This window comes from Pelodiscus sinensis, chromosome 2 (assembly GCF_052426305.1).
Source record: "Pelodiscus sinensis isolate ZL-2025 chromosome 2, ASM5242630v1, whole genome shotgun sequence".
Classification (NCBI taxonomy): domain Eukaryota; kingdom Metazoa; phylum Chordata; order Testudines; family Trionychidae; genus Pelodiscus; species Pelodiscus sinensis.
The window spans coordinates 160,431,522-160,457,263 of NC_143053.1; the positions used below are offsets into that span (position 1 = coordinate 160,431,522).

The window sequence follows — 25,742 nt, forward strand, 5'->3', positions numbered from 1 at the left end:
TGCTCTTCTGGCACATTTTATATACAGATGATAATAAAAAAGTAAGAGATTTTTTTACATGAAGAAAATGTCTGTCATGAAAATTGGCCTGTTACAAAGAAAACAGTTGTACTTTGTTCAAAATATTAAAGTACAGTTGTTCTTTGAAAAAAATGTAAAATGGTATATTCTTATTAGATCTATTTCTGGTGGTATATGTATATTTTGAACAAATTGGACCTTTTTATGAACGAAAGGAAGGAAGGAAGGAAATATTTTTATTGTCATCAGTCCTGAAGAACTGATGCTGCTCTGGGAGTCTGATCTGCCTGCTTTTATAGCTTATATACCTTCAACTCTATTGTGAGCTAAGTTCCAATAACACCTGTGCAATAGCAGGTATGATATTACGTGCTCACAGTTGTGCAATCCCACTGAGGATTATATGGTTGCACAATTGTAACTGAGGATGGGTTACAATAGTTGGGTTGCAAAGATGTAAATAAAACAAGCATTTGGCCGGTCTGAAATTTATCTCAGTTGAAGATATCCATGCCAGAAAGAATGGTAAGGAGATTTTCAGCACCCAGGCGGAGTTGGAAAAAAACATTGAATCTAGTAAACTGAACATGTGTAATATGGAAATCACTCAGACATTATACATGTGAAACATATCATTTTTTTCAAAGTCATTTTCAAAGCAGAACTTCACTTTAAGAATGTAATAGTGCATGCTCAGCTTGGAGGCTGTACCTTTGGCAATAGTTTAAATGAAATGTGATCATCAACAAAGTGAAGTAGTATAATGAGTACTAGTTAAGAAGCCAGTATTCACTAGCACGTCAATGCCTAGATCTCCAAAGAATTTGCTGGTATGAACACTCAGTGAAAGAGAATTTTATGTACTATAGAATATATAAATGCAAACAACTAGGAATTCATATAATGATTTTTTGCAATGAAATCTTGTTTCTAAGAATTAGGCAAATCAGAGAACAAAAACATACTAACCATTTAATCACCTGAGCAGCCAATCAAAATACTTAGCATTTAAATCCTGAACACTTGCAATGAACTGTTTGTGAATGATACAAAGACCAAGAATTGGTGATAGAAGATTCAGTGAATAATTTTAATCTTCAAACATACTGGCACAATTCATGATCAGTTCACCAACAAAAAATGATTTTTTTCAAATAAATTATTCATTACAAAATATTTCCACAGTGCAATTAAGAACAGAAAGCAGTTCAGTATTACAATCACTAAGGTAAAAAATCCTGCATGAAAGAGACACAGGAGAAATAGAAAGTGTCTTAGGATATGCCCAAGGGTTATATCCACCATTAACTGGAGTTACAAATGTGGTCAATGTGGATAAACTGAGAAGTGAACAAAATAATCAAGGGTAAAAGGGTATATGTTAGAAAATAGCAAAAATGTAGCCAAACCTATAAAGACTGAGAATGAATGGAAGATTAAGATAAATAACTCTTTTTTGCTGGTACATAAAGGAACAAAAGGTCAGTAATGTACACAGAAGGGCATTTGAGAAACCACATGGGTAATTTATTAACTAAAGAGACAGACAATGAATTGCTAAAACAATTAAATGATTTTTTTTTTTTTTTTGCTTGAGTGTTTAGAGAGGAGACTTGATGGCAAAAACAGACATAAATTTACCAGGAGGGAAGGTTTAAAAAGACAAACAAACAAAAACAAAAAAAAATCCCTACAAAATATGAAGATTATGCCAGAACAAGTAATCAGTAAATTGGAAGATATGAAAAAACACAAAACTTTAGGGTGTGATTGGCCACAGTCCAGGATGATGTAAGTAGCAGTAAACAAGAGAGCAAAACTGTGAGGAGCTGGCCCCCTCTGCTGTTGGATTCTTCTTTCTGCCAAGTTTTGTAAATAAGATTTTCCAAAGATTAACTCTATCAAACCATCAACTCTGGGAGACGTTAGGAAGGCTCAATCAATAATATTTTATTCCCACTGGGGAAGGCCCTGAACCTTCTGTAAATCAGATCATTGATTTCAAAAACGTCAAGACCATATCCTCAACTGATGTAAATCTGAATATCTCCATTTACTTTAATAGAGCTACAATTACACACACTACCTGAGAAGCTAGCCCAAAGAATGGAAGATCAACAGATTGGAAACACGGACAAATGCCTTTTTAGAAGAACCAAGCCTATAAAATAGCCAGGGAAGCTTTGAATTCAAGAAAAGGGTTAAAGACAAACAGGCAATCCTGTTGGAGTAACATTTTGAGGTTTTAACTTAACCACATAAATTAGAGCCTTATGGGGAAATCTTATACCACTACTGAAATAACTGGAGCTCTGCTGATTTACATCAGCAACGGGTATTGTCCTCTAGGTGGGATTTAAGGCAACATTGACTATATTACTCAATAGCAACAAGCAGGTGTGCATTACCTACCAGTGAGGCATTTGAAAGGTTTGCAATTTTAAGGCCAGATTCTGTCATCTTTATTCTTAGTAACACCTTTCTTCAGAAAGTAGTGCCACTGAAATTGATAAAATAAGCTGTTGGAATAAGGTATTACTCAGTGGGGAAAAGAGTAGCAGAATCTGGCCCTTTGGAGAGTCCTTTATTATGACCTATTGTTTATTTTAGAATAGCTCCAATATCATGCTAACTAGTGCATACACACATGGTCAGAGCCCTTTCCACAAAAACCTTACATTTCAAATAGAGTGAGGAAGTATTACCCTCACTTACAGCTAGGGAGTTGAAGCAGAGGGATCCAAGTGGCATAGTCAAGATAATATATATATATATATGGCAGTTCTAGGAACTGAAATCAGCTACCCTAAATTCAATGTTTTAACCACAAGACCCTCCCTTCCTACCAAGCAGACAATTACCAGTCACTGAGGAAATTAAAGGACACAACACTATGGCTCTATCAATTGCCCATGCAGTGCTTTTGGAGAAACGAGCTGTGATTTACAATAGGTGAACAATTTTCATTCTAACAAAGTAGCAGATGGAGAAACTATGCAAGGCATCGATCAAAGGAATGGCTTTATAACTACAAAAATAAATGTTAATAATGAATGGCCCATTATCTCCATTACACAAAGAATAGATGTCATTATTAACAAACAGATAGTTGCCATATCACTTAAGGCTGTGATTTCATACAGTAACAAAAAAAAGAGCTAGCAGTATATAGATGGTACATCACCAGAAGAATCTGTGGCTATAACAGAAATGGGTACTGGCGATGAGACACTACGAAATGTAATGAGGCCTGAGCACAACAGGTTCAATTAACCCATTATGCAATACCACCCAATGGTCTATGGGGTACATTAGGATTGTGTCCAACATTCCTTCTTAGTATTTAATGCTTGACCTTAAGGAAATCCTTTATAAAAGGTGATTATACTTATACTATAAATACAGCTAATGGATGAAAGATCACACACATACCTGTTGAAATGCTGAGATGTCGGGCAGATCCTTGCTTTTGAAGGCTTGGAGGAACATAGGAAGATTATCAAGGAGATGTTGGACTTTATTTAAAAGGGAGCTGATGCTTGAGACCACTTCCAGCAAGACATTTAGTAACTTGTTGACCTCCGAAGGTAACATGATCTTGAAGAAGAGAAAAATGTGAGCATCAATTATTATAAAATTCACCCTATTCATACAATATGGAGTTTATACATTCTTCAAGCCTTTCTTCCACTGCTTAAAGAAGCTCCAGAAAATGCTGTTTCCCCTATATACTTCCACTGTGCTTTCTCATTGACTATGGCAGGAATGGGTACTGATGATCAAAAATAACTACAATGTTTTCACAATTTTCCAATGTACTCACAATTTGTCTAAACAAAGTGAGATGAGGCAAGCAAGATAATGTGTTTTTATTGGACCAAATTATATAATTGGACCAAATTCTGTCTTTGTATTGGACCAATTTTGTAATTGTTGTATCAACACAAATTACAAAAATCATTTTACTGTCAGAACCCCTTAAGTTTAAAATTGAAATATACAGAACGTGTTTCTGCTTTCTAGATAAATATCTATGTCTCTCCTTTCCTACTTAGGGCTCAATTCCATTGGTGAAATTCTGGTCCCTTTAAAGACAAAGACAAAACTCCCATTCATTTCAATGGGGCTAACATTTCACTGTGACTTTATTGAAGAAATTTAACATTAAAAAAATCACAACTAATCATTTAGCTGACCTGTCAATCCAGTAGGTTTTAAAGTCATGTTGAATTGCAATTTCCTAATACGCAAGTTCTTTCCCGTCCACCCTTCTCTTTCTTTATAATTATTGTCTCACAGCTAGAACACTCAACTTTATAGATTTCATCTTACACTTGGATCTAAAAGCAATTTGTCTTCTGCTTTTGCCAATGAAGATCTTGAGTGCTGGGGAGGCTGTGCATGTTTTTATAGGTCACTTTGTTACATTAATGGAAACCTGTTTTAATATATTTTTCTGTTCAATGGAGATGAAAAAATAGCCATTTTCCATTGTTTTCATACTCTATTTCCATCCTCCGTCCATATTTACTAGTGCATTTTCTATTATGAAAATGTAGTCCATTAAGTTTAATTTAGTCCATCAAATTTTATCCTCTTTTGCATATCTTCTTTAAATATCAAACATTCAGGAATATGCATCATACAATGAAAACAATTAGCCAGCTAAGACAGAAAAAGTCCTATAAACCAATGAAAAGTAATTAATGGAAACAGTCCAGTGAACAATGAGACCCTGTACTGGGAATTTATTAAAATCGACAAGGCTCTGTGAAAGTGTATTAGGAGAGTCACTGTTTTGTTTAGTTTGGTCTATGTTTCAAAAAGCAACTCAAAGATCCTCTCTTCACTTCACTTAAGTACACATTCTAGGAACACTTTAGCCCGTCATTTTCAGGAGATTGGTCTGTTTATTACCAATCTATTGTCATAGTCATCAGTTTCACTATACACATGTGGCATCGAAAACAAGGATCTCTGGTATAATCCTGGAGATCAGCTACCACAAAGGCGAGGAATGCATATTCCACCCTGTGCAGAATAATTTTGTTGATAACTGTCATCTCAAACTAGAAATCCAGACTTGTTCCTGGTTAACTGTGCCCAAATGTATTCATAGAGGCCATTCAGTTTCTGCAGCACATGCTTGGTCCCCCTCCCCCACTTCATAATGCAGAAAGCTATGTACAATGCTAGCACTCAAATATTCTAACCACATACAAGCTTAAAACTTCTTAACTTCTACAAAGCCTAGTCAACATGGGCAAATGTTGCATTTTTCGGTTGAGTTGTATTCATTCAGCTGAACTTCATCTCACCCACTTAGATATACTTTATTAGTTCTATAATTACATGAGCTAGTTTTATGATAGCCCTTCAAATGATTTAGAGGTTTAAAATTCTGTTAACATGGACATTAAGAGGTGGTGGTACAAAAAAGGGAAGTTAACTGGAGTGAGCTAGCTAATGTGATAGTGTGCGGAGTTTTCTGGACTCGCAGATTCTCTACTACAACAAGAGAAACTTAAAAGTTGCGATAACTTTATTCTTCTTTCACATACAGGAAATACATTAATCAGGAAACAAGTGAAAGAAAATTAGCACTCAAACCAAAAAACCTGAAAGACAGAGAGAGAAAGGAAAATATTAAGAAAAGGGAAGTCAAGGACGGAAGAAAGGAAGCATGCAAGCTTGGACCCCAGACATTTTTGTAACATTCCTGTTATCCTGAACGTTACCGTCCACAAGCCAGATTGTGGGGAAATACAAAAATTCCCTATTATTTGCCAAGCCCAGAAATCCCAGCTTTAAAGAGGCAGTGTGCCACAGTGAGCAGCCTCTGGGTTGTGGCATAGCTCTCAAAGGAACAAAAAATTATCTGGTTTAGTTTCCTTTGTAAGTGAAAATAAATGTAGTGACCACATTTACTTGCACTTTGCAGTAATGTGATTCTTACACATGAGACTCATCCATTGCAAATATTAGACCATAACCCATGCTATCTTGGAAACATGAGCTATTGTAACATCAAAGGCACACGGAATAATATTTTTCAAAAGCATCCAAGTCATTTTGGGTACTTTTACACAACCCACAGCAGCGAGCTGCCAGGCTCAGATCAACAGACTCAGGCTTACATTGCTGTGCTAAAAACAGCTATGCACAGAGTGCTTTTAAGTTGCAACTCAGAGCCTGAAGCCCACCTCCCTCCTTTGGCTTCCGACCCCAAACTCTAGCCTGGACCACGTCTACTCAGCTATTTTTGGTGTAGTAGCATGAGCCTCACAAGACTGAATCATCAACCCAAGCTCACAGGCTCACTGTCCTGGTCTGTGCAGACATACCCAGAGGAGCCAAAGTCTCACTGAAACTTAGGGGGCCACATTCCAATAAACTTTAGATTCTTAAGTGTCTTAGATGCTTCTGAAAATTTGAACCATGGTACAATCTTACTACTCTCAAATGATTCTCGGACCTATTGTCTTCAGCTAGAGTCTGGTGAGAAAAAGATTTTTGTTCTGTTAATTTATGTTTTTAGCCACAGTATTCATCCAGCACAAAAAATTGCCCCAGTGCAGTTATGCACTGAAGGTGGAGGGTATGTATTTGCATGATTACATTCAGCTCATGCACATAGTTACAGTTATAACTTAGGAACATTTTTACTTCTAAAACAGAAAACTAGGAAAATATAAAGCTCCAAAGCCAAGTAAAGCCAATAAAATACTTATATACGCACTGCAGTCTTAGGTAAATGACTTGAAAAAGGTTGCATCAGGACTTGTTTCTCTCAAATGATGCCACATCACATTTGCACAATTTACATGTCAAAAGATGACTAATTCTAAGTTCCAGTTCTGGAAACACAGCCAAAAAAAGATCTGAAAATTGAACTGTGTTTTTATTGACTCTTAAAGGATCTCCAACGTTTGTTATTAGCATTTAGCTGACAATTTTATTGGTGATTCAGAAGGCAGAACATAATCAAGTAACACTTCTGTGACAGCTGCAGCAATTGCTCACGTGGAAGACTAATACTAGCATTCGTAGCTTCATCCAAAGAGTCAGAATTAGAGTTAGAACATTGTGACAAGAACTATGAAATCGCAGCTTGGGAATTTCTACTTGTTAGTGCTAAGCAAGCCTGAGTCACAAATCAGCTTCCATCTGTTGGCTGAACACTGTAGATGTTGCAGTATTTATTACAGAGCTGCCTTTTGGGTGAGATATGAGACCAAAATCTGGGTCCGTTGGGTGTCTAAAAAAGATTCCATGCACCTTTTCGCAATCACTGGGAGATTTGACGCGGCCTGAGGTTAAAGCCAAAAGTCTGAGTCCCACTGCCCAGAGCTAAAGCCCTCAAGCTTTGGCTTCACACTTAGGATTGCCAGATACTTTCACAAAACATACCAAACATGGTGGGGAAAAAAACTGGTTCAGCAAAAAAACCCAAAAAACCTCCACAATTGCGCGCGTGCGCACACACACACACACACACACACACACACACACACAAACAAAAGAGAGTCACTGTGCCTTTAAATCCCCATGCTCCTCCTGCCCTCTCCCTCCCAGATGTATCAGGGGAAGAATGTCCCAACCGGCTTTTTGTCCTAGAAAAACAGAATATTTTCTGGGTTTTTTTAACTGGACAGAGGCTGCAAATACCAGACTGTCCAGGCCAATACCAGACACCTGGCAACCCTGTTCACACTGGCCCCCAGAACTGTGGGGCTCAGGATTTGGTGCCCTTTCCCAGGGTCACATAGTACTTTATGTTCAGAAGGGAGTTGTGGTGCAATGAAGTTTGAGAAACCTTGATCTAAAATAACAAAATATATGGGATACAACTATGGGCAGTAATTGGATTACTTAATTCCTGAACGTTCTGGAGCTACTAAGATAAGTACTTCTTCCTCTTACCTTGTAAACAGTATCACGCAAGTTCAAATTCTGTGTCATCAGTATAATCATGGTATACATGTCCAGTGCTGGGAGAGAACAAAGTTCCTTCACTGCCAGAGACGTTTTATCATTTTCAGGAAGCGTCAGCAAGAGACCAAGTGTTTCCTTGTCACATCTTCCAGCTAAAGCTACTGCAAGGGCACTGGGGAGAAACTGTTGTAAAGGTGGATTAAAATTTATCCCATCTGAAATGTATCAAGGTGTTTTTAATTGAATATATTGTTAATGTCTCTCATAACATAAATAACTATCCTTATAATTACTAATAGAATTGGAAGACAATTACATATTTATCAAGATTAGATGCCCATATAGTGTAAAGTGTGAGTATATCAAGTGATAAGGTGCATTTTACATTACTATTTATTTTAATTCATAAATGTTAATCAGTTAATAGGCACCATCTGGACAGGCAAATGTATAACATTGAATACGCATAGAAAAAATTCATATAAATTTCATACATACTTTTTTTTTGTAGAACCACCTATAAACCACAACAAAGATTGGCATAACAATGCAAAACTATTAAAGTTTGTTAAATTCAAAGTGGACTAGAAAGACTTAAAAAGGGATCTCATTAAATTAAAGAACTGGGGGACAAAATGGTAGATAAAATTCGATATTGGTAAGTGCAAATAATGCACACTGGAAAACATAATCCAAACTCTACATGCAAAATAATAGGCTCTAAATTAGTTGGTATCACACATGAAAATGATATCATTTTGGAGAGTTCTCTAAAAACTTCCAATCCATGTGCACTGGCCATCAAGAAAGCTAACAATCATTAGGGAAGGGATAGATTAAAAAAAAACTACAAAAAATCATAATGATACTATATAAATCCATGGTTCACCCAGACATAAAAAACTGCATGCAGTCTTAATTGCCCATCTTCAAAATATATTAATTCAAACAGACGTAGAGGACAATGAAAATAAAGATATGAAAAAACATCCATATGAAGAAAAATTAGAAAGACTGGTACTGTTGAACTTAGAAAAGACACAACTAAGAGGGGATATTATAGAGATCTATAAAATCATGAATGGTACTGAGAAAGGGACCAGGGAGGAGTTATTTACTCCTTCACATATTGCAAGAACTAGGGGTCAGCGGATGACATTAATAGGCATTGAATTTAAAACAAACTTATGAAAGTTCTTCACACAGTACACCATCAACTTGTGGAACTCATTGTAAAGTTGTAAAGGCCAACAATATAACTAGATAAAATAAAAACATAACTGGATAAAACAGAATTAGGTAAATTCATGATTGGTTCATCAATGGCTATTATTCAAGAGGGTCAGGAATGCAAACCCATATTCTGCAAATCCCTAATCTCCAAATGCCGGAAGACAGAACTGGACCACTCAATAACGATCCTCTTCTGCTCACCATCTTTGAAGCATATGACATCACCCACCCAGGGTCAGAAGACAGGATATTGGGTGGCATGCTGGGCAGTCTGTAAGTGCTGGGGAGGCTGGCTGTCACGGCCCTGCCCCTTGAACTGAGGCCTCAGCCCTTCCAGAAACATGGAGCTCCCCCTCAAAAATTGCCCAAGGGTCCAGCAATCCTGTCAGTCCCCCTCTTTATCTTTATGTAATGTATGTCTACAGCACACTAATCTTAGGCTTTGACTTCAGCCCAACTCTCCTTTCTGCCCACACACAAATCTTTCACACTCAAGTAGGCAAGCATTTATGACCCAAGTCCTAGGATCCTGTTTGGGACATGGGGTTTAGAGTTCGAATTCCTCTGTGACTTGGTTCCAAGCCTTGTCATTTTTCAGATCACACATAGCTGAAGCAGAAGACCCAAGACATATGGTGTACATAGCGCAGTATGGATGTGTTAGCATGACTGTGAGACTAAAGTTAAGCAAGTATAAAACCAGATTACAATGCAGTGTGAACATTTAGCCCTGATGTAACAGGCTGGTTATTTCAAAATCTTTACTCCTGCTTTCCTTGGGGAACAATGCTTATTTCAAAATAGTTATTTCAAAATAGTGCGCGTGTGGACACTTTGCTGTTGCTATTTCAAAATAGTTACTCCCCAGAGTCATTCAAAGTAATTACTCCCCAGTGCTTCCTGAGGCTCTAAGTTGGGGTAGCATGTGGACAGGAACAGAGCCTGCCTCGGACTAATTTTGAGGCTTTCTGTAGTGAGGACATGCTATTTCGATTTTGTTATTTCGGGAGTTAGTATATTGAATGTAGTTATTTCAAAATAATTTCTTAGTGTAGACTTGTCATTAAGTTTGGGCTTGGAAACACCAAATATACAAACCCAGGACATGGGCTTATGATGCAGTGCCCCAAAACTGAGGGCACATCTAGACTGCCTGCTGCTTTTGAAAGAAGATATGCAAATTTGCACTGCATTTGTATATCTTCTTCTGATCCCATTTTTGGAAGAGTTTTTTTGGGGGGGAAAAAAGCATTCTAGATGTGGTTTTTCGAGAAAAAATTTTTTAAAGAGCCCTTCTTCCTAAAAAAATGAGGTGTGCAGGGTTCTTTCAAAAAAAGGTTTGTTTGGTTTTTTTCCAAAAGAATCGCGTCTACACTGTTTTATTAAAAAAAAAAAAAAAAAAACACCTCCTCTGAAAACAGGATCGGAAGAAGATATGCAAATTCACTCCAAATTTGCATATCTTCTTTTGAAAGCTGCAGTCTAGACATGTCCTCAGAGAATTTACACAGATATTTTAAAAATACAAAATCACATTATCAGATAAATATAACAATATCGTGATGGGGCAAGAAAGAAATAAAAACAGGTGAGTTTATTTAATTTAGCAGTGAATAGTATTATCCAGTAGTGCAAAGGGCTCCTGCTCCTCCACAAATATGGAAAGCAAAGACAAACCTTGCCAGCCCAGATACATTTCCAAAAATCTCAGCCTCCCTCTTCCTCAAAAGCAAAGGAGAAAAGATAGCTGTTGTAGAGAGCTCAGAGGAACAAGTCCAGGGATCTGAGGCTATGTCTACACTGTCAGTTTTGCTGGCAAAGAGTATGCAAATGAGGTGCAGATTAGCATATCGCTGTATCTCGTTTGCATAATTTATGCAAGACTTTTTGGTGGAAAAAAAGTAGTGTGGACGCTTTCTTTTTGTGCAAAAACCCCTTTTCCCGCCAAATCCTTATGCTCCAAAAAAAGGTGGTTTACTGATCTGACGGGAAAAGGGGGTTTTATGCAAAAAGAAAGCGCACTACTTTTTTTCCCCTGCAAAAATCCTTTGCGCAAAAATGGTTTGCATAAATTATGCAATTGAGGCATGTTGATATGCTAATCTGTGCCTCATTTGCATACTCACTGCCTGCAAAACTGGCAGTGTAGACGTAGCCCATGAGCCTGAGAAGGTACAAGAGTTCCAGGGTCAAGAAGCGCCTTTGCTGAACAGAGAGCTTGAAACTCTCTGTTCATGAGGAGGAAATTGCTCCTTGAGCATGTCTGTTGATTGTGCTACCACCACTTATGCAGAGGGACATTTGGAGGGAGGTGATTAATGAGATCCCCAGACACAGCTGGTTGAAAAATCATTGATGAAAAATGCATTTTCAGTCAAATTATAATATTGTGGAGGGAAAAAATGACATCTCAATAAAAGTTTCAATAGGAATAATCAAAATGATTATTTTTTTCAACTTAATTTATATTAATGTTAATGATAAGGACATTTTACTATTGAATATATATTATTCATAAATTTTAATGTACTATACATGCAAAATAAATATTTTTCTACACTGTCAATCAAATAATTTTAATAGTTCTCTCCACAGGATTCCCCCCCTCCCCCCAAGATTTTTATTCCAAAAATCTTCCATAGAATAGAAATCTGGTTCCTAAGCATCAATATACCAAGCCACTCGTAGCTTTATCCATAACCCACCCTTTGAACTTGTTCTGGAAGTTCAGAAGTAGTGCAATTTTCTGGGCAATAGTTATATGCATGGTTGATATAAAAAGCCACTCATTAAATGAGCAACCAGTCTATGTTAAATTCAGTTTCTTAATGGCCTTTTAAGACAGCGTGCCACAGTGCATATTACCATAGTCTAGTACTGAGGTGAATCAAAAGCATAGATAAGAGAAGCAACATCACCAATCACAAAACTTCATCAACTGCCCCCCCCACACACACAACTGCAAATAAAAAAATGCTTTCATAACTATGTCCACTACGTGCCATATATTAGCTGCATAATTTGCACCTAAAAATATACTTGAACCATTTGCAAGAAGTAAAAATGTTTTCAGTGGGTCTGATATGGATTGGATATGTCTAAAAAGTACTTTTCCCCCACAAGCAAATGTTAGTATGAACATACAAACATGGCATTTTTTTGCATAGCAGTGTGCATCCATAGAGTTTGTTGGTTTAAATTAAGTGACTGCATTTGAAAATTCAACTCTGTGGCAGTATTATTTCAAGGAGACTAGGGATATAAAAGTTTACTGTCAAACTCCTCCTCTACCGAATCACTTCCAGGTACGCTACCTTTGTATATTGCTAACAAAGTAATGAAACAGCAGTGATGTCAGTTATTCACATTAACAAAGGAACAGAAGCACAGAAATCAGTGACAATTAAAGTTAGGCTTCACTTGTGAAAGAAAAGATTTCAGACTGACAACAGCCATTCTATCAGTCAAGCTTTCTATGGACAAAACCGGCACTGTCCTCTGCTTGTGGAGCATCAGTGACATCCAGTGGCTGCTTGATTGATCTGATCAGATTCTGTCAAGTACCAAAATACCAGTTCATTTCCCACATGTGCACACAGACACACAGAGCAAACAACACTTGTACTTAGTTGCCTCCTTTATGATTCATACTGGACAAAGGAGAGTTAATACTTTCCCATGCTCAGAGAAAGGGAATATGTCACAGTCCTGGGAAACAGACACAGTGACATCAAACCTTTTGGGGGACTAGCATATCAAGAGAGCCCAAGAAAGTGGTCTGCTCTCCTCACCACAAACCTGAGAACTCTGGGAAATGCAACACATTTTCTCCATGGCATGTATGACTCTTCAGAATTTCCTTTGTTAGGTAAAACTGGGTGAAACTCCATTGAAACCAAAGGGACTTTGCCTATTTACAAAGAATTTGGCGTTTGCCCTCTCCTCCCCATCCACCCACTAACTAAGAGCTAGAACTTTTTGCTCATTAAACGAGAGAATAGGAGCAAACTATCCAAGAAGATGAAACCTTGATATTTCCAACATACTTTGCAATGCCTCAAGGTTTGGCTGCCAGTATCACAGGAATTTCTCCTGGGGCTTTTAATGCTTTATTTTGGATTCTCCAAACAAAAACAATCTTCCGCATAAAAAATGGTAAATGAAAACACAGGAAGTCCATATAGCTTAACAAGTCTTGTTCATTTCTGCACCAGCTAAGAGAGACTGGAAAGCATTGTTATAGCACATGTTAATTCAGCAGCCGCTTCTCATCTCATACCTTGGAGTGAGAGATATTGGCTTCCAAGAGGGTGTCCACAGTCTCTTGAGAAATGTTGACTGAAGAACGAAGTTTCCATGCCAGTTCAGTGGCATTTTGCATGCAGTCTTTGATTTTCACATCTGCAATGTAAGAAAATAAGTATTGTTAATTTCCCACCAAACTGCTTTAATTAGGGCCACCAGGCAGCCTTCTATTTCCTTGCCCATCTATGCTAAGCAACCATGAAAGAGCCAAGTACAGTTTCCAAGACATGCTGCTTTCTTTCCCACCAATTGTAGGGGATTGGAGGAGCTCTGGATTCACAGACAGAAAAAAGGGAGCAGAAGGTTTACTGCACTGGAGCAAAATTAGGGCCCTACTAAATTCACAGCCATGAAATATGTCAAAGAGTATGAAATCTGAACCTCTTCTGTGAAATCTGGTCCTTTTGTATGCTTTTACCCTACTATACAGATTTCATGAGGGGAGATCAGCATTTCTCACATTGAGTGTCTGACCCAAAAGAGAGTTGCAGGGAGGGACATAAGATTATTGGGGTGGGGGTCATGGTATTGCCACCCTCACTTCTATGCTGACTTTAGAGAGCGATAGTTTTACCCATGAAAGCTCCTATACCTTTCTTAGATTCTAAGGTGCCACAGGACTACTCATTGTTTTTCAAGTTACAGACTAACGCGGCTACCCCTCTAAGATTTAATATCATACCATGTCATCTTTTCTTCTCCACTGCTACCAGCAGTGGCTCTGCCTTCAGAGCTGGACCACACCTCTGCAGCTGTCCAGGTCTGAAGGCGGCACCATTGCCAGCAACAGTAAAGGTAGCAAGTACCAAAATAACATGCAACTCCCCCCCAACTCCTTTTTGTGACAGCATCCCTACAACTACAAGACTGAAAATTCAGATTTAAATAGCTGAAATAGTGAAACTATTTTTTAAAATCCTGTGTGAAATGGATCAAAATGGGCCATGAATTTGTTAGGGTTCTAAGCGTAAGCTATTCAACATAGCTGGTTTGGGAAGAAGGCACCTTAAATTACCAAAGGTAGTTTTCAATCACTTAAACCACTCTGCAGTTTGGATCTCCCTGATGAAAATGATTCAAGGAGCACGTGACTACAGCAGCCCTTGTCAGTATGGTTTCCACAGAAACTATGCTGACCTGGGGCCCATGGCAACAGATAGGCTAGAGTGATGTTGGGAAAGAGACAGACCTCAAATGATTCCAGTGACCACAGTGCAATTGTACTTTGATGCTGTACATAAGCAGCATTCTTTTTACTTTGTGATGTTTTTTCTCTTGCCTTGAGAACAAGCGGTGGTGTCCAACCAGTTTTGATATAGTGAACTAGCCACACTCAGCCAGCCAAATAGCCATATGTGGGTAGTGTGTTGGACACCACAGGCATACAGTGATCTCCAAAACAGCACTGAATTTTATGTTACCTCCTGTAAAGTAAACATGCACTCACCATTTGGCATACTGATGTTACTGAGAAAAGCTACCACTGGATTTGCAGACAGAGGTGCCCTTAGATTTCCAGCCAACCTGAAATAACAACACTAGTTTTACAAGGAGCAATTTCTTTAAATTTTCTAAATAATTTGCTTTACTTTATGTTAAGCATACGAAGTATAAAGTCCCTATATTTATAATCCCTATACTTAGTATACTAAACATAAGTAGCATATTGAAGTAGCATTAATTAGGCAAAAGCTTAATTTTCTAAGAGCCAGATTAGGCCTATTGCTTGTACATGTGAGCTGTCATGGGTGGCAAAGGGGCCAAGGAGTGAGTTACGAGAGGAAATAATTCATGAGAAGAGCTCTAGATTATTAAGATTGCTAAAACAAACCAGAGGGAGAAGCACTCGAACAAGCAGTTTCTCACCTCCACAACTTTCATTGAATGGACAAAAAAAAAATGGTGGCATGAATCAACAATCCGGAGGGACAGCAGCTAATGGCCACAGACTCTTCTTAATGGCACTAATGAACTTAACTCTTTCAGGTACATTTTGAAAAAATGGTCTATTGGATGGAAACTGATCATAGAGTAAAGTAGATAATAAGCATTACCCTTTCATAGGCAACTGTTGTAAAGAATCACCAAGATTTCCAGCACAGTTTCATTTACCCTTCAGTTAACACTAGTATTTGCTAAGCTCTCTGCTGACTTCATAACAGTACAGTATATAGTGACAGAAAAAAACCTAAGATGATGTAGGGCTCATCTATTGTGTGGTGCCAAGCACAGTCTGTGTGTTTTTGTCCACTCTCAACTTGAGTTGACCTGACTATTTAGCATATTGAAAAAGATGCTCATCATGTCACAGGATTAGGCCTTGGAAAACCAAGGTCAGCAAAGAACTCCTAAATATGGGGTTATTTTGAACTGTCTGGGGTAGAGAGAAAAGAAGAGAGATTTTCACAATTCGGAGTCAAGTCAGTAACTATGGTTCAGTACACGTTGAACCTCCTAAATTCAGGACTCTCTGATCTGGCAAGAACCTGGATCCAGCAGGATCATGGATGTTGCTGGACCAGAGAGCCCCAGCACACTGTAGTGCAAGCCGGTCTGCAGTTCAGCAGCAGGGAGCCCTAACTTCAGGAATGGCGAGGCCCGTCCTGAGGAGTCCCAGTTGAGCACTGTAGCAGCAGGGCAGCCACGGAGCCCCATCCATGGGAAGCCCTGGCTGGCTATGGCATCAGCAAGGCAGCTACGGAGCCCCAACCCAGTGGGGCAGCTGTGGAGCCCCATCCCCGGGAGGATCCAGTCAAGTGGGACAGAAGCGGAGCAGCCACAGTACCCTGTCCCTGGGAAGCTCCAGCCAGGTGGAACAGAAGCAGGACAGCAGTGGCTGGGGAGCTCTATCCCCTGAGAGTCCCAGCCAGTTGGCGGAAGTGCGCCAGAGCCAAGCCTTGTAGCAGCAGGGCTGGAGCGGAGCCAGACAGAGAAAGAGGCTTTGTTCTGGTAGGTCGGTGGCAAGGGACCTCCCCTGATGTGGCAAATTCTGTCATTAGGGACGGGTCAGGTCCCGAGGGTGCCAGACCAGGGAGGTCCAACCTGTACTGCTGATACCTTTGATGGCTACACAGTAATTGTGTTTGAAAATTTCCAGCACATTTTGTTAAGCAGAGATTTTAATCATCATGGACCGATGGTATATATCGTTGTCAGGATATCCAAACGAGCTCCATTTAACCAGCACCTTACTTTGTTAACCAACTAATAGGTCAGCAGAGTTTATATTATAATTATGCAAACTTTTCATGACAAGATATGAAACTAAATCACTATGTCTAACAAAAATAGTGCACAGCAGAACAACATGGCGGTGAAAAATAAAAGCTTTACATTTGCATGTGTTTCTGGATGTTCTCAAATGTGAGTTGATGTTCACAGCTGCTGCAGGTGGTATTTTGTAGTGCTCCCTGGAAGCTCTCCAATGCATTGGAAAGCTTCCTGTTTAGATACAAAAGGTTCCCACAGTCCCCTTCGCTGGATGTTAACCATATTGTTTCCGGATCCTGCAAAACATGGCAACCATATTAAACTTACATACAATGTATTTACCTGAATTAACAGGCCTAAACTGCTAACAGTTGTGTATTTTCTGAATGAATAATGATCTATTAAACACCTGCAACCAAGTGTCACCCTTGCATTATGCCCTTTGAACTGTTATCTCTGTTTATCCTTTTATCTAACTGTTCTCTGGCAAATCAGGACCTTTTTTTTTTCTTTGCTTTTTGTACATGTCCTTTGTATTGGTAAGTGATGTTAGAGACCGAGGGAGGGAGAGAGAAAGAGAAAGAACCAAGAGATTCATGGGCTATGTCTACACTGGCCCCTTTTCCGAAAGGGGCATGCTAATTTTCCAGGTCGTAATAGGGAAATCCGCGGGGGATTTAAATATCCCCCGCGGCATTTAAATAAAAATGTCCGCCGCTTTTTTCCGGCTTGTAGAAAAGCCGGAAAAGAGCGTCTACACTGGCCCCGATCCTCCGGTAAAAAAGCCCTTTTCCGGAGGATCTCTTATCCCTACTTTGAAGTTATTTATCCCTACTTTGAAGATATTTAAATCCCCCGCAGATTTCCCTATTACGACCTGGAAAATTAGTATGCCCCTTTCGGAAAAGGGGCCAGTGTAGACGTAGCCATGGTGTCTGGGCAAAATTCTACTCTCAGATTGGCTAGATGGCTGCCAACTCTGTCTACTTTCTGTCTACACCAGGGTGGGGCAAATTATGGACCCTGGGCTACAACCAGGCCCTCAAACCTTTTAATCTGACCCTCAAGCTTCCTCCAGTGGGGTTGGTAGCAGGGGCAGTCAGAGGTCTCTGAATGCTACCCGCAGCTCAAGTGGGTTTGGGATGCTGCTTTCAAGAGCTGCTTCAGATAAGCACCCTCCAGATGTTGCATCCCTGAGCCTCCACGCCCTGTCTGCCTATCTACTGTCCCAGCACTGAGCCGCCTCCTATCCTCCAAAGTTCTCAATCCCAGTCCTGCATACCCTTCTATAGCCCAAACCCTTCATCTCCAGCACCACCCAGAACCTGCACCTACAGTCAGAGCTACAGCCCTCGCCTTAGCACTCCAAACCCTGATCCTCCTCCACATCTGTACATCCCAGCATGGTGGACTTTCAGCACCCTGAACTCCTCATCCACAGCATGATCCCAGAGCCTGCTCCCCCAGCCACACACCAACCCAAGAGATCCTTCCTGTCCTCCAAACGCCAACCCAGAGCACCCTCCCTCACCTGGAACTCCTATGTTCTAATCTGCACACCCAGCTGGAGTTCTCGCACCCTTCTGCACACCAACCCCCAATTTTGTGAACATTCATGTCCCTCCATACAATTTCCATAGCAAAATGTGGCCCTCGGGCCAAAAAGTTTGACCATCCCCACCTTCCATACTCAGAACTCCCACTTACATCAACAAGACCTCTGAGTAGACAGAGTGCAAATTATCAGAGCAGTGAGAACTTTATAAAAAGGGTGAATTGAAAGATTTGATGCTCTCTGATGATTTGGTTCTCCTCTCACTGAAGTCGATGGTAAACCTCTCAATGACTTCAGTGGAGCAGGACTGTGTACTGAACAGAGCTCTAATTGCTACATTTGTTGTTCTGATTATGACTTTTGCCAAGCTTCAGAATGGTTGCAGAAACACAGATCAATCTTCTTGGCAAGCACAGTTAATATGTACTTTGGGTATTATTTTAATCCAGATGATTCTGGCTGGGAGAGCCATTTGTATTTGATTTGGATTTTACTCTTGTCCTTGTAAATTTTTAATGCTGTGAAAGCACCTGGAATACTTGAATGGGGCTGTTAATGAATATAAAGCAAGAAAATAGCAATTGCTGTTTGGTACTCAGTGAGTGACAAGCCAGTGATACTGTTTATGACTTTCAACAAGTGTCAGCATATATTATGTGACTTCCTCTGGGTATCACTACCATGTGCAACAGAATATCCCTTCAAAATCCTGAGTGTACACAATCAGGATGATTGATTTTTCTGGCAATAAGATGCAGGGGGGAGGGAGGAGAAAGAAAATACTTGAAGTAATTTTCCAGTGTGAAATTTAAAGCATGAGAAAAGAATGTTTAGAAATCCCTCAAACCTGATACTGGTCATAAACCAAATTGATTCCTTCAATGGCAGAAAGGAGGAAATGTCTTGTTAGGCCTCTCTTACAGCTCGTAAAAGTGCAGAGAAGGTTGCTGATGATGGTAGGATTGTCTGTAAGAGAAAACACACAGGCTCAATCAGTGTAAAGATTACCCTATATGTGACTCCCTGTCAGAAATGCCAATGGTGTTGAGACAAGTGCGACGTGAAAAAAGTTTTAGAGGTAAGGGCAGACAAATCGTGTGCAAAGCACAACTGCTAGGTTTAATGTCATCACACAGGTTACATGAGAGAAAAGGACATATTACCCTTGCACCCATTCTATGGTTGTCCTACACTATCCTGAGCAACTAGCCAATAGCCCGTCATAAGACGGGATTTTCGGGCCTCTCCTCCACGTCCTATTCCCTTTCTATCTCACACTTCTCTCCTGAGCCTCCGGTCTCTCGCTCCGTCTCTCTTTCTCTCTCCTCTTCCTACTGCCTCCCCCTATCTCTCTCAGCTCTCCTCCGCCTCCTGCCTCTCTCTCCATCTCTCTCTTTCTCTTCTCCCCCTCCTGCTTCTCACTCTCTTTTTCTCTTCTGCTCCTCCTCGTGCATGGAGAGCATGGAACCCAAACGGCCACTTGCTCCCACGCAGCAGCCTGGCTGAGCAGTGCAGAAGTCAGCCGAGCACCACGGTGGGAGGCAAAGGACATGACGGCGGTGATATATACAGCCAGGCCCTGCCCCCTGGCCGTGTACATCACTGCCTCGCCCTTCTTCACCTCCTGTCGTGGCGCTCAGCTGACTTCTGCGCTGCTCAGCCGGGCCGCTGCGGGGAGCAAGTGGCGCAAGGAGCCGTTTGGGCTCCTCCGTGGCTGCCCGGCTGAGCGGCGCAAAAGTCATCCGAGCGCCACGACAGGAGGCGAAGGAAGGAGAGGTGGTGACGTACGCAGCCTGGCCCTGCCCCCTGGCCATGTACGTCACTGGCCCGCCCCCCTTTACTTCCTGCCGTGGCACTCGGCTGACTTCTGCGCCACTCAGCTGGGCCACCACAGTAGAGCAAGCGCAGAAGTCAGCCGAGTGCCACGACAGGAGGCGAAGGAGGGCGAGGCGGTGACGTACACGGCAAGGCCCTGTCCCCTGGCCGTGTATGTCACCGCCCCGCCCCCCTTCATCTCCCACCGTGACACTCGGCTGACTTCTGCGCCACTCAGCAAGTGGCACAAGTGGCTGTTTGGGGACCGCAGGGCCCAAACAGCTGCTTGCGCCGCTTGCTCCCCCACGGCAGCCCAGCTGAGCAGCGCAGAAGTCAGCTGAGCGCCACGTTGGGAGGCGAAGGACGTGAGTGAGGCAACAGCACCGCCCAGAGGCAACAGCCAGTGTTACAGAGTCACAGACATTGGGCTACTATATATATGATACCAGAGGACAATCAGGCCTGGTGCAGAACCAAAACAGAAGAACTGTGTGATGGTTTCATGACAGCAAGAAGCAGAGCTGCTTGGGGGGCTTTAAGGGTACCTAATCCCTCCAGTAGCTCCCCCATCTCTGTGACATCTAATGTAAGATACTTGCCTTCACTTTCAAGACAACTCACAATCAATCCCTACCCTATAATTTCTATTTTGCCATCAAGGTTTTGATCTATGATTTGTCTATTATGCCAACCTCCACTGCCCAGTTATAATATTTTATCTTCCATGCTGCTTTAACTTAAGAGATCCCTGTAAACAGCTGTAAAGTGCTACAGGTTGCACTTCTAAAATCAGGCACTCTGGTCCAGTAACGTCTGTGTTCCAGCAGGACCGTAGTTGCTCCTGGACCAAAGACCCTGGGAGCCTACTGGCAGGAGGGCCAGCAGCCCAGCCAGGGATGGGGGCAATAGGACTGGAGGATGGGGGTAATGGAGCTATGGGGGTAATGGGTACCCCCAGGGATGGGGTTAATGGGGCTATGCCAAGGCCATAGAACCCCAACAAGCCCATGGCAGTGTGGAGCTAGGGAACCTTGGCTGCCCACAGCAGTGAGGAGTCAGGGGCTGGAGAACCCCATCCATCTGCAGCAGCTGGATCTGTGTGCTGGAGAAGCCTGGCAGGAGGCAGCAGCATGGAGCCGGGGAAACCTGGCCACCCACAGCAGCTCGGGGCTGTGGGGTTGGAGAAGCCCAGCAGTACGTGGCAATGCGCAACCGGGGAAACCTGGCTATCCATGGCAGTGTGAGGCCCGTGCTTGAGCCTGGAGAAACCCAACCGCCCGTGGCAACCCAGAGCTGCGGAGGGGGGCAGCAGAAGCACAAAGGACAGCCCAGCTGGGGAGGCAGTAGAGGGGGCCAGAGGTAGGAGGCCAGCTGGCTTGGGGCAGGTGGAAGGGAACATCTCCCCTAGTCTGTCAAATTCTCTCATTTGGTACCAGTCAGGTCCCAATGGTTCTGGACAAGGGAGGTCCAAACTGTAGTTTATTATCCTCCTTCAAATCCACCCTCAAACCTTTGCTACAATGCTAACAAAAACTTAACACAGATTAGGGCACTGGTATAGTGAGATCACTGCTCATTATGCTGACCAATACAGTCTCTCTGTTTACTTGAATTCTCTCCATCTGTTTATAGCCACATGGGGTCTCTTATCTTACATTTAGACGATAATTTCTTTGTTGCAGAGACCATCATTTTAGTCTCTGTTTGTACAGCAACTACCACAGGGGGGTCCTGATCAGTGTTCCCTGTAAGCTGAGTGTTTGGGCGGTCACCAAGGAGAGATTCAAATGTCACCCAATTAACAGAGCACCTTGTTTCTACCAGTGGTGCACATCCACACATGCCTCCGTGCATATACAATTTATTCAGCACATGAATGGAAAAAAATAGAGTGCCATTGGTCCTGATCCATTATTGGAACTCTCCGAAATTATGAGAATACAAATAAGTAATGACGTTTTTCACTCTGAGCAGCACTCTGAGACTCTCTGCACTGTATTTCCCTGTGGTGAGACGTTAATTTTACTGTATCCACAGCATAGCCATAACCCCCACAAAGCAGCAGCAAGCAGAAAATACGTTGGATAATTCATTCCTGTCATTCAGTCAGCAGACCTTACACTCAATGTGCATAGGAATGCCAGTTCTGTCCATTCAGTTTTCTAGGGCAGTCATTTTAAATTCAGATTTGCTAAAATCCAGCAGGTCAAATTTTGGTGACTAGTTGAACTAGGCAACATAACAGAAAATGAGCATATGTGTGTCTTGCATAGACCTCTTTGTGGTTTCACTTGACTCTGAAGACCTAAGGTAACCAAATACTACAAAGATCAATACACATGAACATGGGTCTAAATGTTCAACTCCTAAACTCCTACAGGAGCCCTAAATAAATGACTTGATTTTGAAAGGTCAGCGAGACCTTCTGGGCACTCAGTGCATCTGTAAACCAGAACTTATAGACTTATTTATGGGTGGAATTTTCAAAACCACTCAATGTTGGTTTGCTCTGATCTGTAATTACTGGGAGTTTATTCCAATAGGCAGTTGGAAACTGTATTAAGCAGCCTTAAACCGACATTGACCAATGCTGAAAACCCACCCACATCCCAATACAGGGTGCCTTAATGTGGAATTAGGAACCTAATTTAAAGCATCCATTGGGGTGGCATTTGGCTATACCAAGCCATCTGGGTCCAACGTGTTTTCAAGTGCCTCTCAACTTCATTCTGAGCTTTGAGACTATCCAACTGAAGTGAGCACTATGAAACATGAATGCCCTGAGCACAGTTTCTGCATCACAGCAACACCAGGAATAATAAATCCATCTTGCTAATAGTTGTTACTAGAGCAACCAACCTGAAAGGGCTGTAAATACATTCAAAGCCATGATCTGCATCTTTTGTAGCAGTAGGATATAAGCAGGGCTTAAATGCTTCTGGAAAACCTGGCACATCGCAAAGACTCTAAAGAAAAAATAATAAGATACTATCAATTTTAGGGCAACCGAATCAGAGAATGACTTTAATAAGGACTGCATACACTATTACACACATCAGGGGCCAGATTCTCATTGCAGTTACCTAACAGGGTAACCAGAAAAATGTCAGTGGATTCACTCCTGATTTATGTCTATATGAAGTAGATTTGAATCAAGCCAAGAGTTGGCAGTACTCTGTCTTAAGATACTACTTGGATGGTAAGTTTGTAAAAGCTAAATACTTTTCTGGTGTTGGCCCCAGCAGTTTCCCCTTCCCTCCCTCCTCTCCCCCACCACATACACACACACTACCACTTTTCCTTCTTATTTCTAAAACAATTCCAATTTCAATATAATTGGTTTGATTTTCAGGAAGACTAACCACTTCGCTTTGACTTGAGTTTCAGCAGTGTTCAACACCTCTCAAAGGGAAAAAACAGACTTGGACACTGATTTTAAAAATAACCCAGACTTTGAATATTTACCTTTGTTCTTTCAGTGCATCTTGTCGCAAATATTCAGTCAAGTTAACCAGCTGCCTCACATACTTCTCATATGTTGACAAAGGTTTGAAAATCAAGTTTAAGTCGTGCATCATCCTTAACAAACGGTTTTCCAGAGAGGCCACATCAGCTATACCAGTAGTGCGCTCAGAAAAGAGCCTCATAACTGCTTGGAGTAAGGCTCTTGTGGAATTAACTTGCTGATTGGTACTTAAATGCAGCAACTCTATCCAAGGATTAGTTCTATTTAATGCATGCTCAATAACTGTTTCCCAACTCAATAACTGTTCCTTCTGCTGACGGGTTGTATTTTGGTTGATAAGGCTGGCAAAAAGAGGCCACAGGTTGAAGATTACTCTGGATACATTCTTTGTTATGTTGAATGATTCCATAGTGACTTCTAAAATTTTAAGAAAGTTGTCTTGGTTGCGTACAAAAGGCAGCAGCAGATAAGAGTCATTTTCATTCAAGTGATCTTTACAGAAAACTCTGGGAAAGAGAAGAGCTACACCTCTAATATAAGCTTTTATACCTGTAATGTTTCTTTTGCACAAATAAGCAATTTTTTCCTGAATTCCCTCCCATTTTTTTTCATTTATTAGGTCATGAGTGAAGTTTAGTCTAGAAGTTGAATGTATTTTACTAATAATATCATTAATGGGGAGAAAGAAATCAAGAAAATCTTCTCTTAGACTAAGAGCATTATCAGATGAGTTTATGCTTGCATTGGCAACAATTGCAGCAAATCTTTCCAGTTCTGTAGAATAATTATGCATATTTCCTAAACACTTAGTGATTTCTCCTGCAATATCTTTTAAACCATTGAGTTTGCTCAGATTTGTGACCAATCTGGTTGATATGTTTGCAGCTTCAGAACCATATGAATTGGAATGCTTAGCCCGAATAGACAAGTAGGTCAAATCAAGAAATACTTTCACCAAATCTGCCACTTGATGTTTGCTTGAATGCAGAACCTCTGCAGTCTCATTTGCTGTTAACTTTGCTAGTGTATCATAAACAGCTCTTTGAAGATCTGAATAGTCCATCTCAATGTAGTCTAAGTTTTCCATAGCATCTGAGTTGACTGATGATTCCAAAATATTAGCTACTTTTTCTGAAACTTCCTTGGACAATGTCAAAAAGTTAACAAAGGCTTCTATTATTTTTGCTAGCTTTACAAATTTATCACTTTTCCACAATGCCGGCAAATCAAGAGCAATATCTGGAAAAGGGCTGCTAGTGTAGTTTGATCCACTGCTCCACAAGCTGATATTAAGTAATGTTTCTGTGATTTCTTTTAGCTGCCTATTTTCCAAAGGAAACACATTATCCATTGTAGCCAACAGTTCTGTTAAATTAGAAAGTACCATTTCCGGGAGAGTGGGATAGGCAACTAGGAAACCCTTGAAATGGTTGTTAAAAATATCCAGGAGCCTTCCCATTTCTGTAGAAGTCTGCCTCATGAGTTGAAACATTGTAGGAAAATCTCTGGTCATCTGGACAAGGTCCCCAGAATGACTTGCATTAAATAACATATGATGCACAAAAGTAAACAGTTCATAATGACTTCTGCTGTCATTTTTTCCAGAAAAATCTTTAACCAGAATGTTAATCAAATCCCTCATAAATTTCAGTCCTTTTGCAGTATCAAAATGAGGTGTCCCATCTTCAGAGAGGGCTGCATCTTTGATTAGCTGATACATATCTTCTTTCAACCCATCAACTTCTTCCTCTAGATTAACAGACTGATCAAAGTTTAGCAGCATTCCAATACCATCTTTGGGGAACAACCTGCAACAAATATATTGTTTATTTGAATGATCCCAATTAACATTTACGTAAGATGATTTTAGCAAAATATGGTGTATTACCATAAAAGAGAACAAAATTACCAGCAAGCTATGATTAGTGTCTTGGTTATCTAAAGAACATTCTGATTGGCCAATATGACCTTTTGGATGATGCTATAACAGGCATCTCAACAATGGGAAATCCTGTGCCCTGAGGGGAGAGTGGGCCAGTACAGCGTACAGGTAAGAAGTGGTTACTAGTACAGGCCCATACACATGCAATGTTGAAGTGCTTCCATGGCAGCAATGCTGGACTCTATTAGTAGAACCACTAATAAGGGCAGGACTGGGGGCAAAAGGGGCTGGCCTGGGGCCGGTGATTTAAACGGGCCTGC

At 40.9% G+C, this 25,742-nt stretch overlaps 1 protein-coding gene across 1 annotated transcript in view; it reads right to left on the reverse strand.

Moving 5' to 3' along the window:
- The window catches only part of ABCA13 (ATP binding cassette subfamily A member 13), a 267,673-nt gene that overhangs the window by 185,483 nt on the left and 56,448 nt on the right, over positions 1–25,742 (reverse strand). The window contains exons 17-24 of the mRNA XM_006136374.5: positions 23,540–25,348; positions 22,934–23,040; positions 19,107–19,225; positions 16,828–17,000; positions 14,942–15,018; positions 13,469–13,590; positions 7,945–8,139; positions 3,454–3,618 (exon numbers count right to left, since the gene is read on the reverse strand). Of these exons, the coding sequence (XP_006136436.4) occupies positions 3,454–3,618; positions 7,945–8,139; positions 13,469–13,590; positions 14,942–15,018; positions 16,828–17,000; positions 19,107–19,225; positions 22,934–23,040; positions 23,540–25,348 (2,767 nt within the window). The remainder of the gene's footprint in view (positions 1–3,453; positions 3,619–7,944; positions 8,140–13,468; positions 13,591–14,941; positions 15,019–16,827; positions 17,001–19,106; positions 19,226–22,933; positions 23,041–23,539; positions 25,349–25,742) is intronic.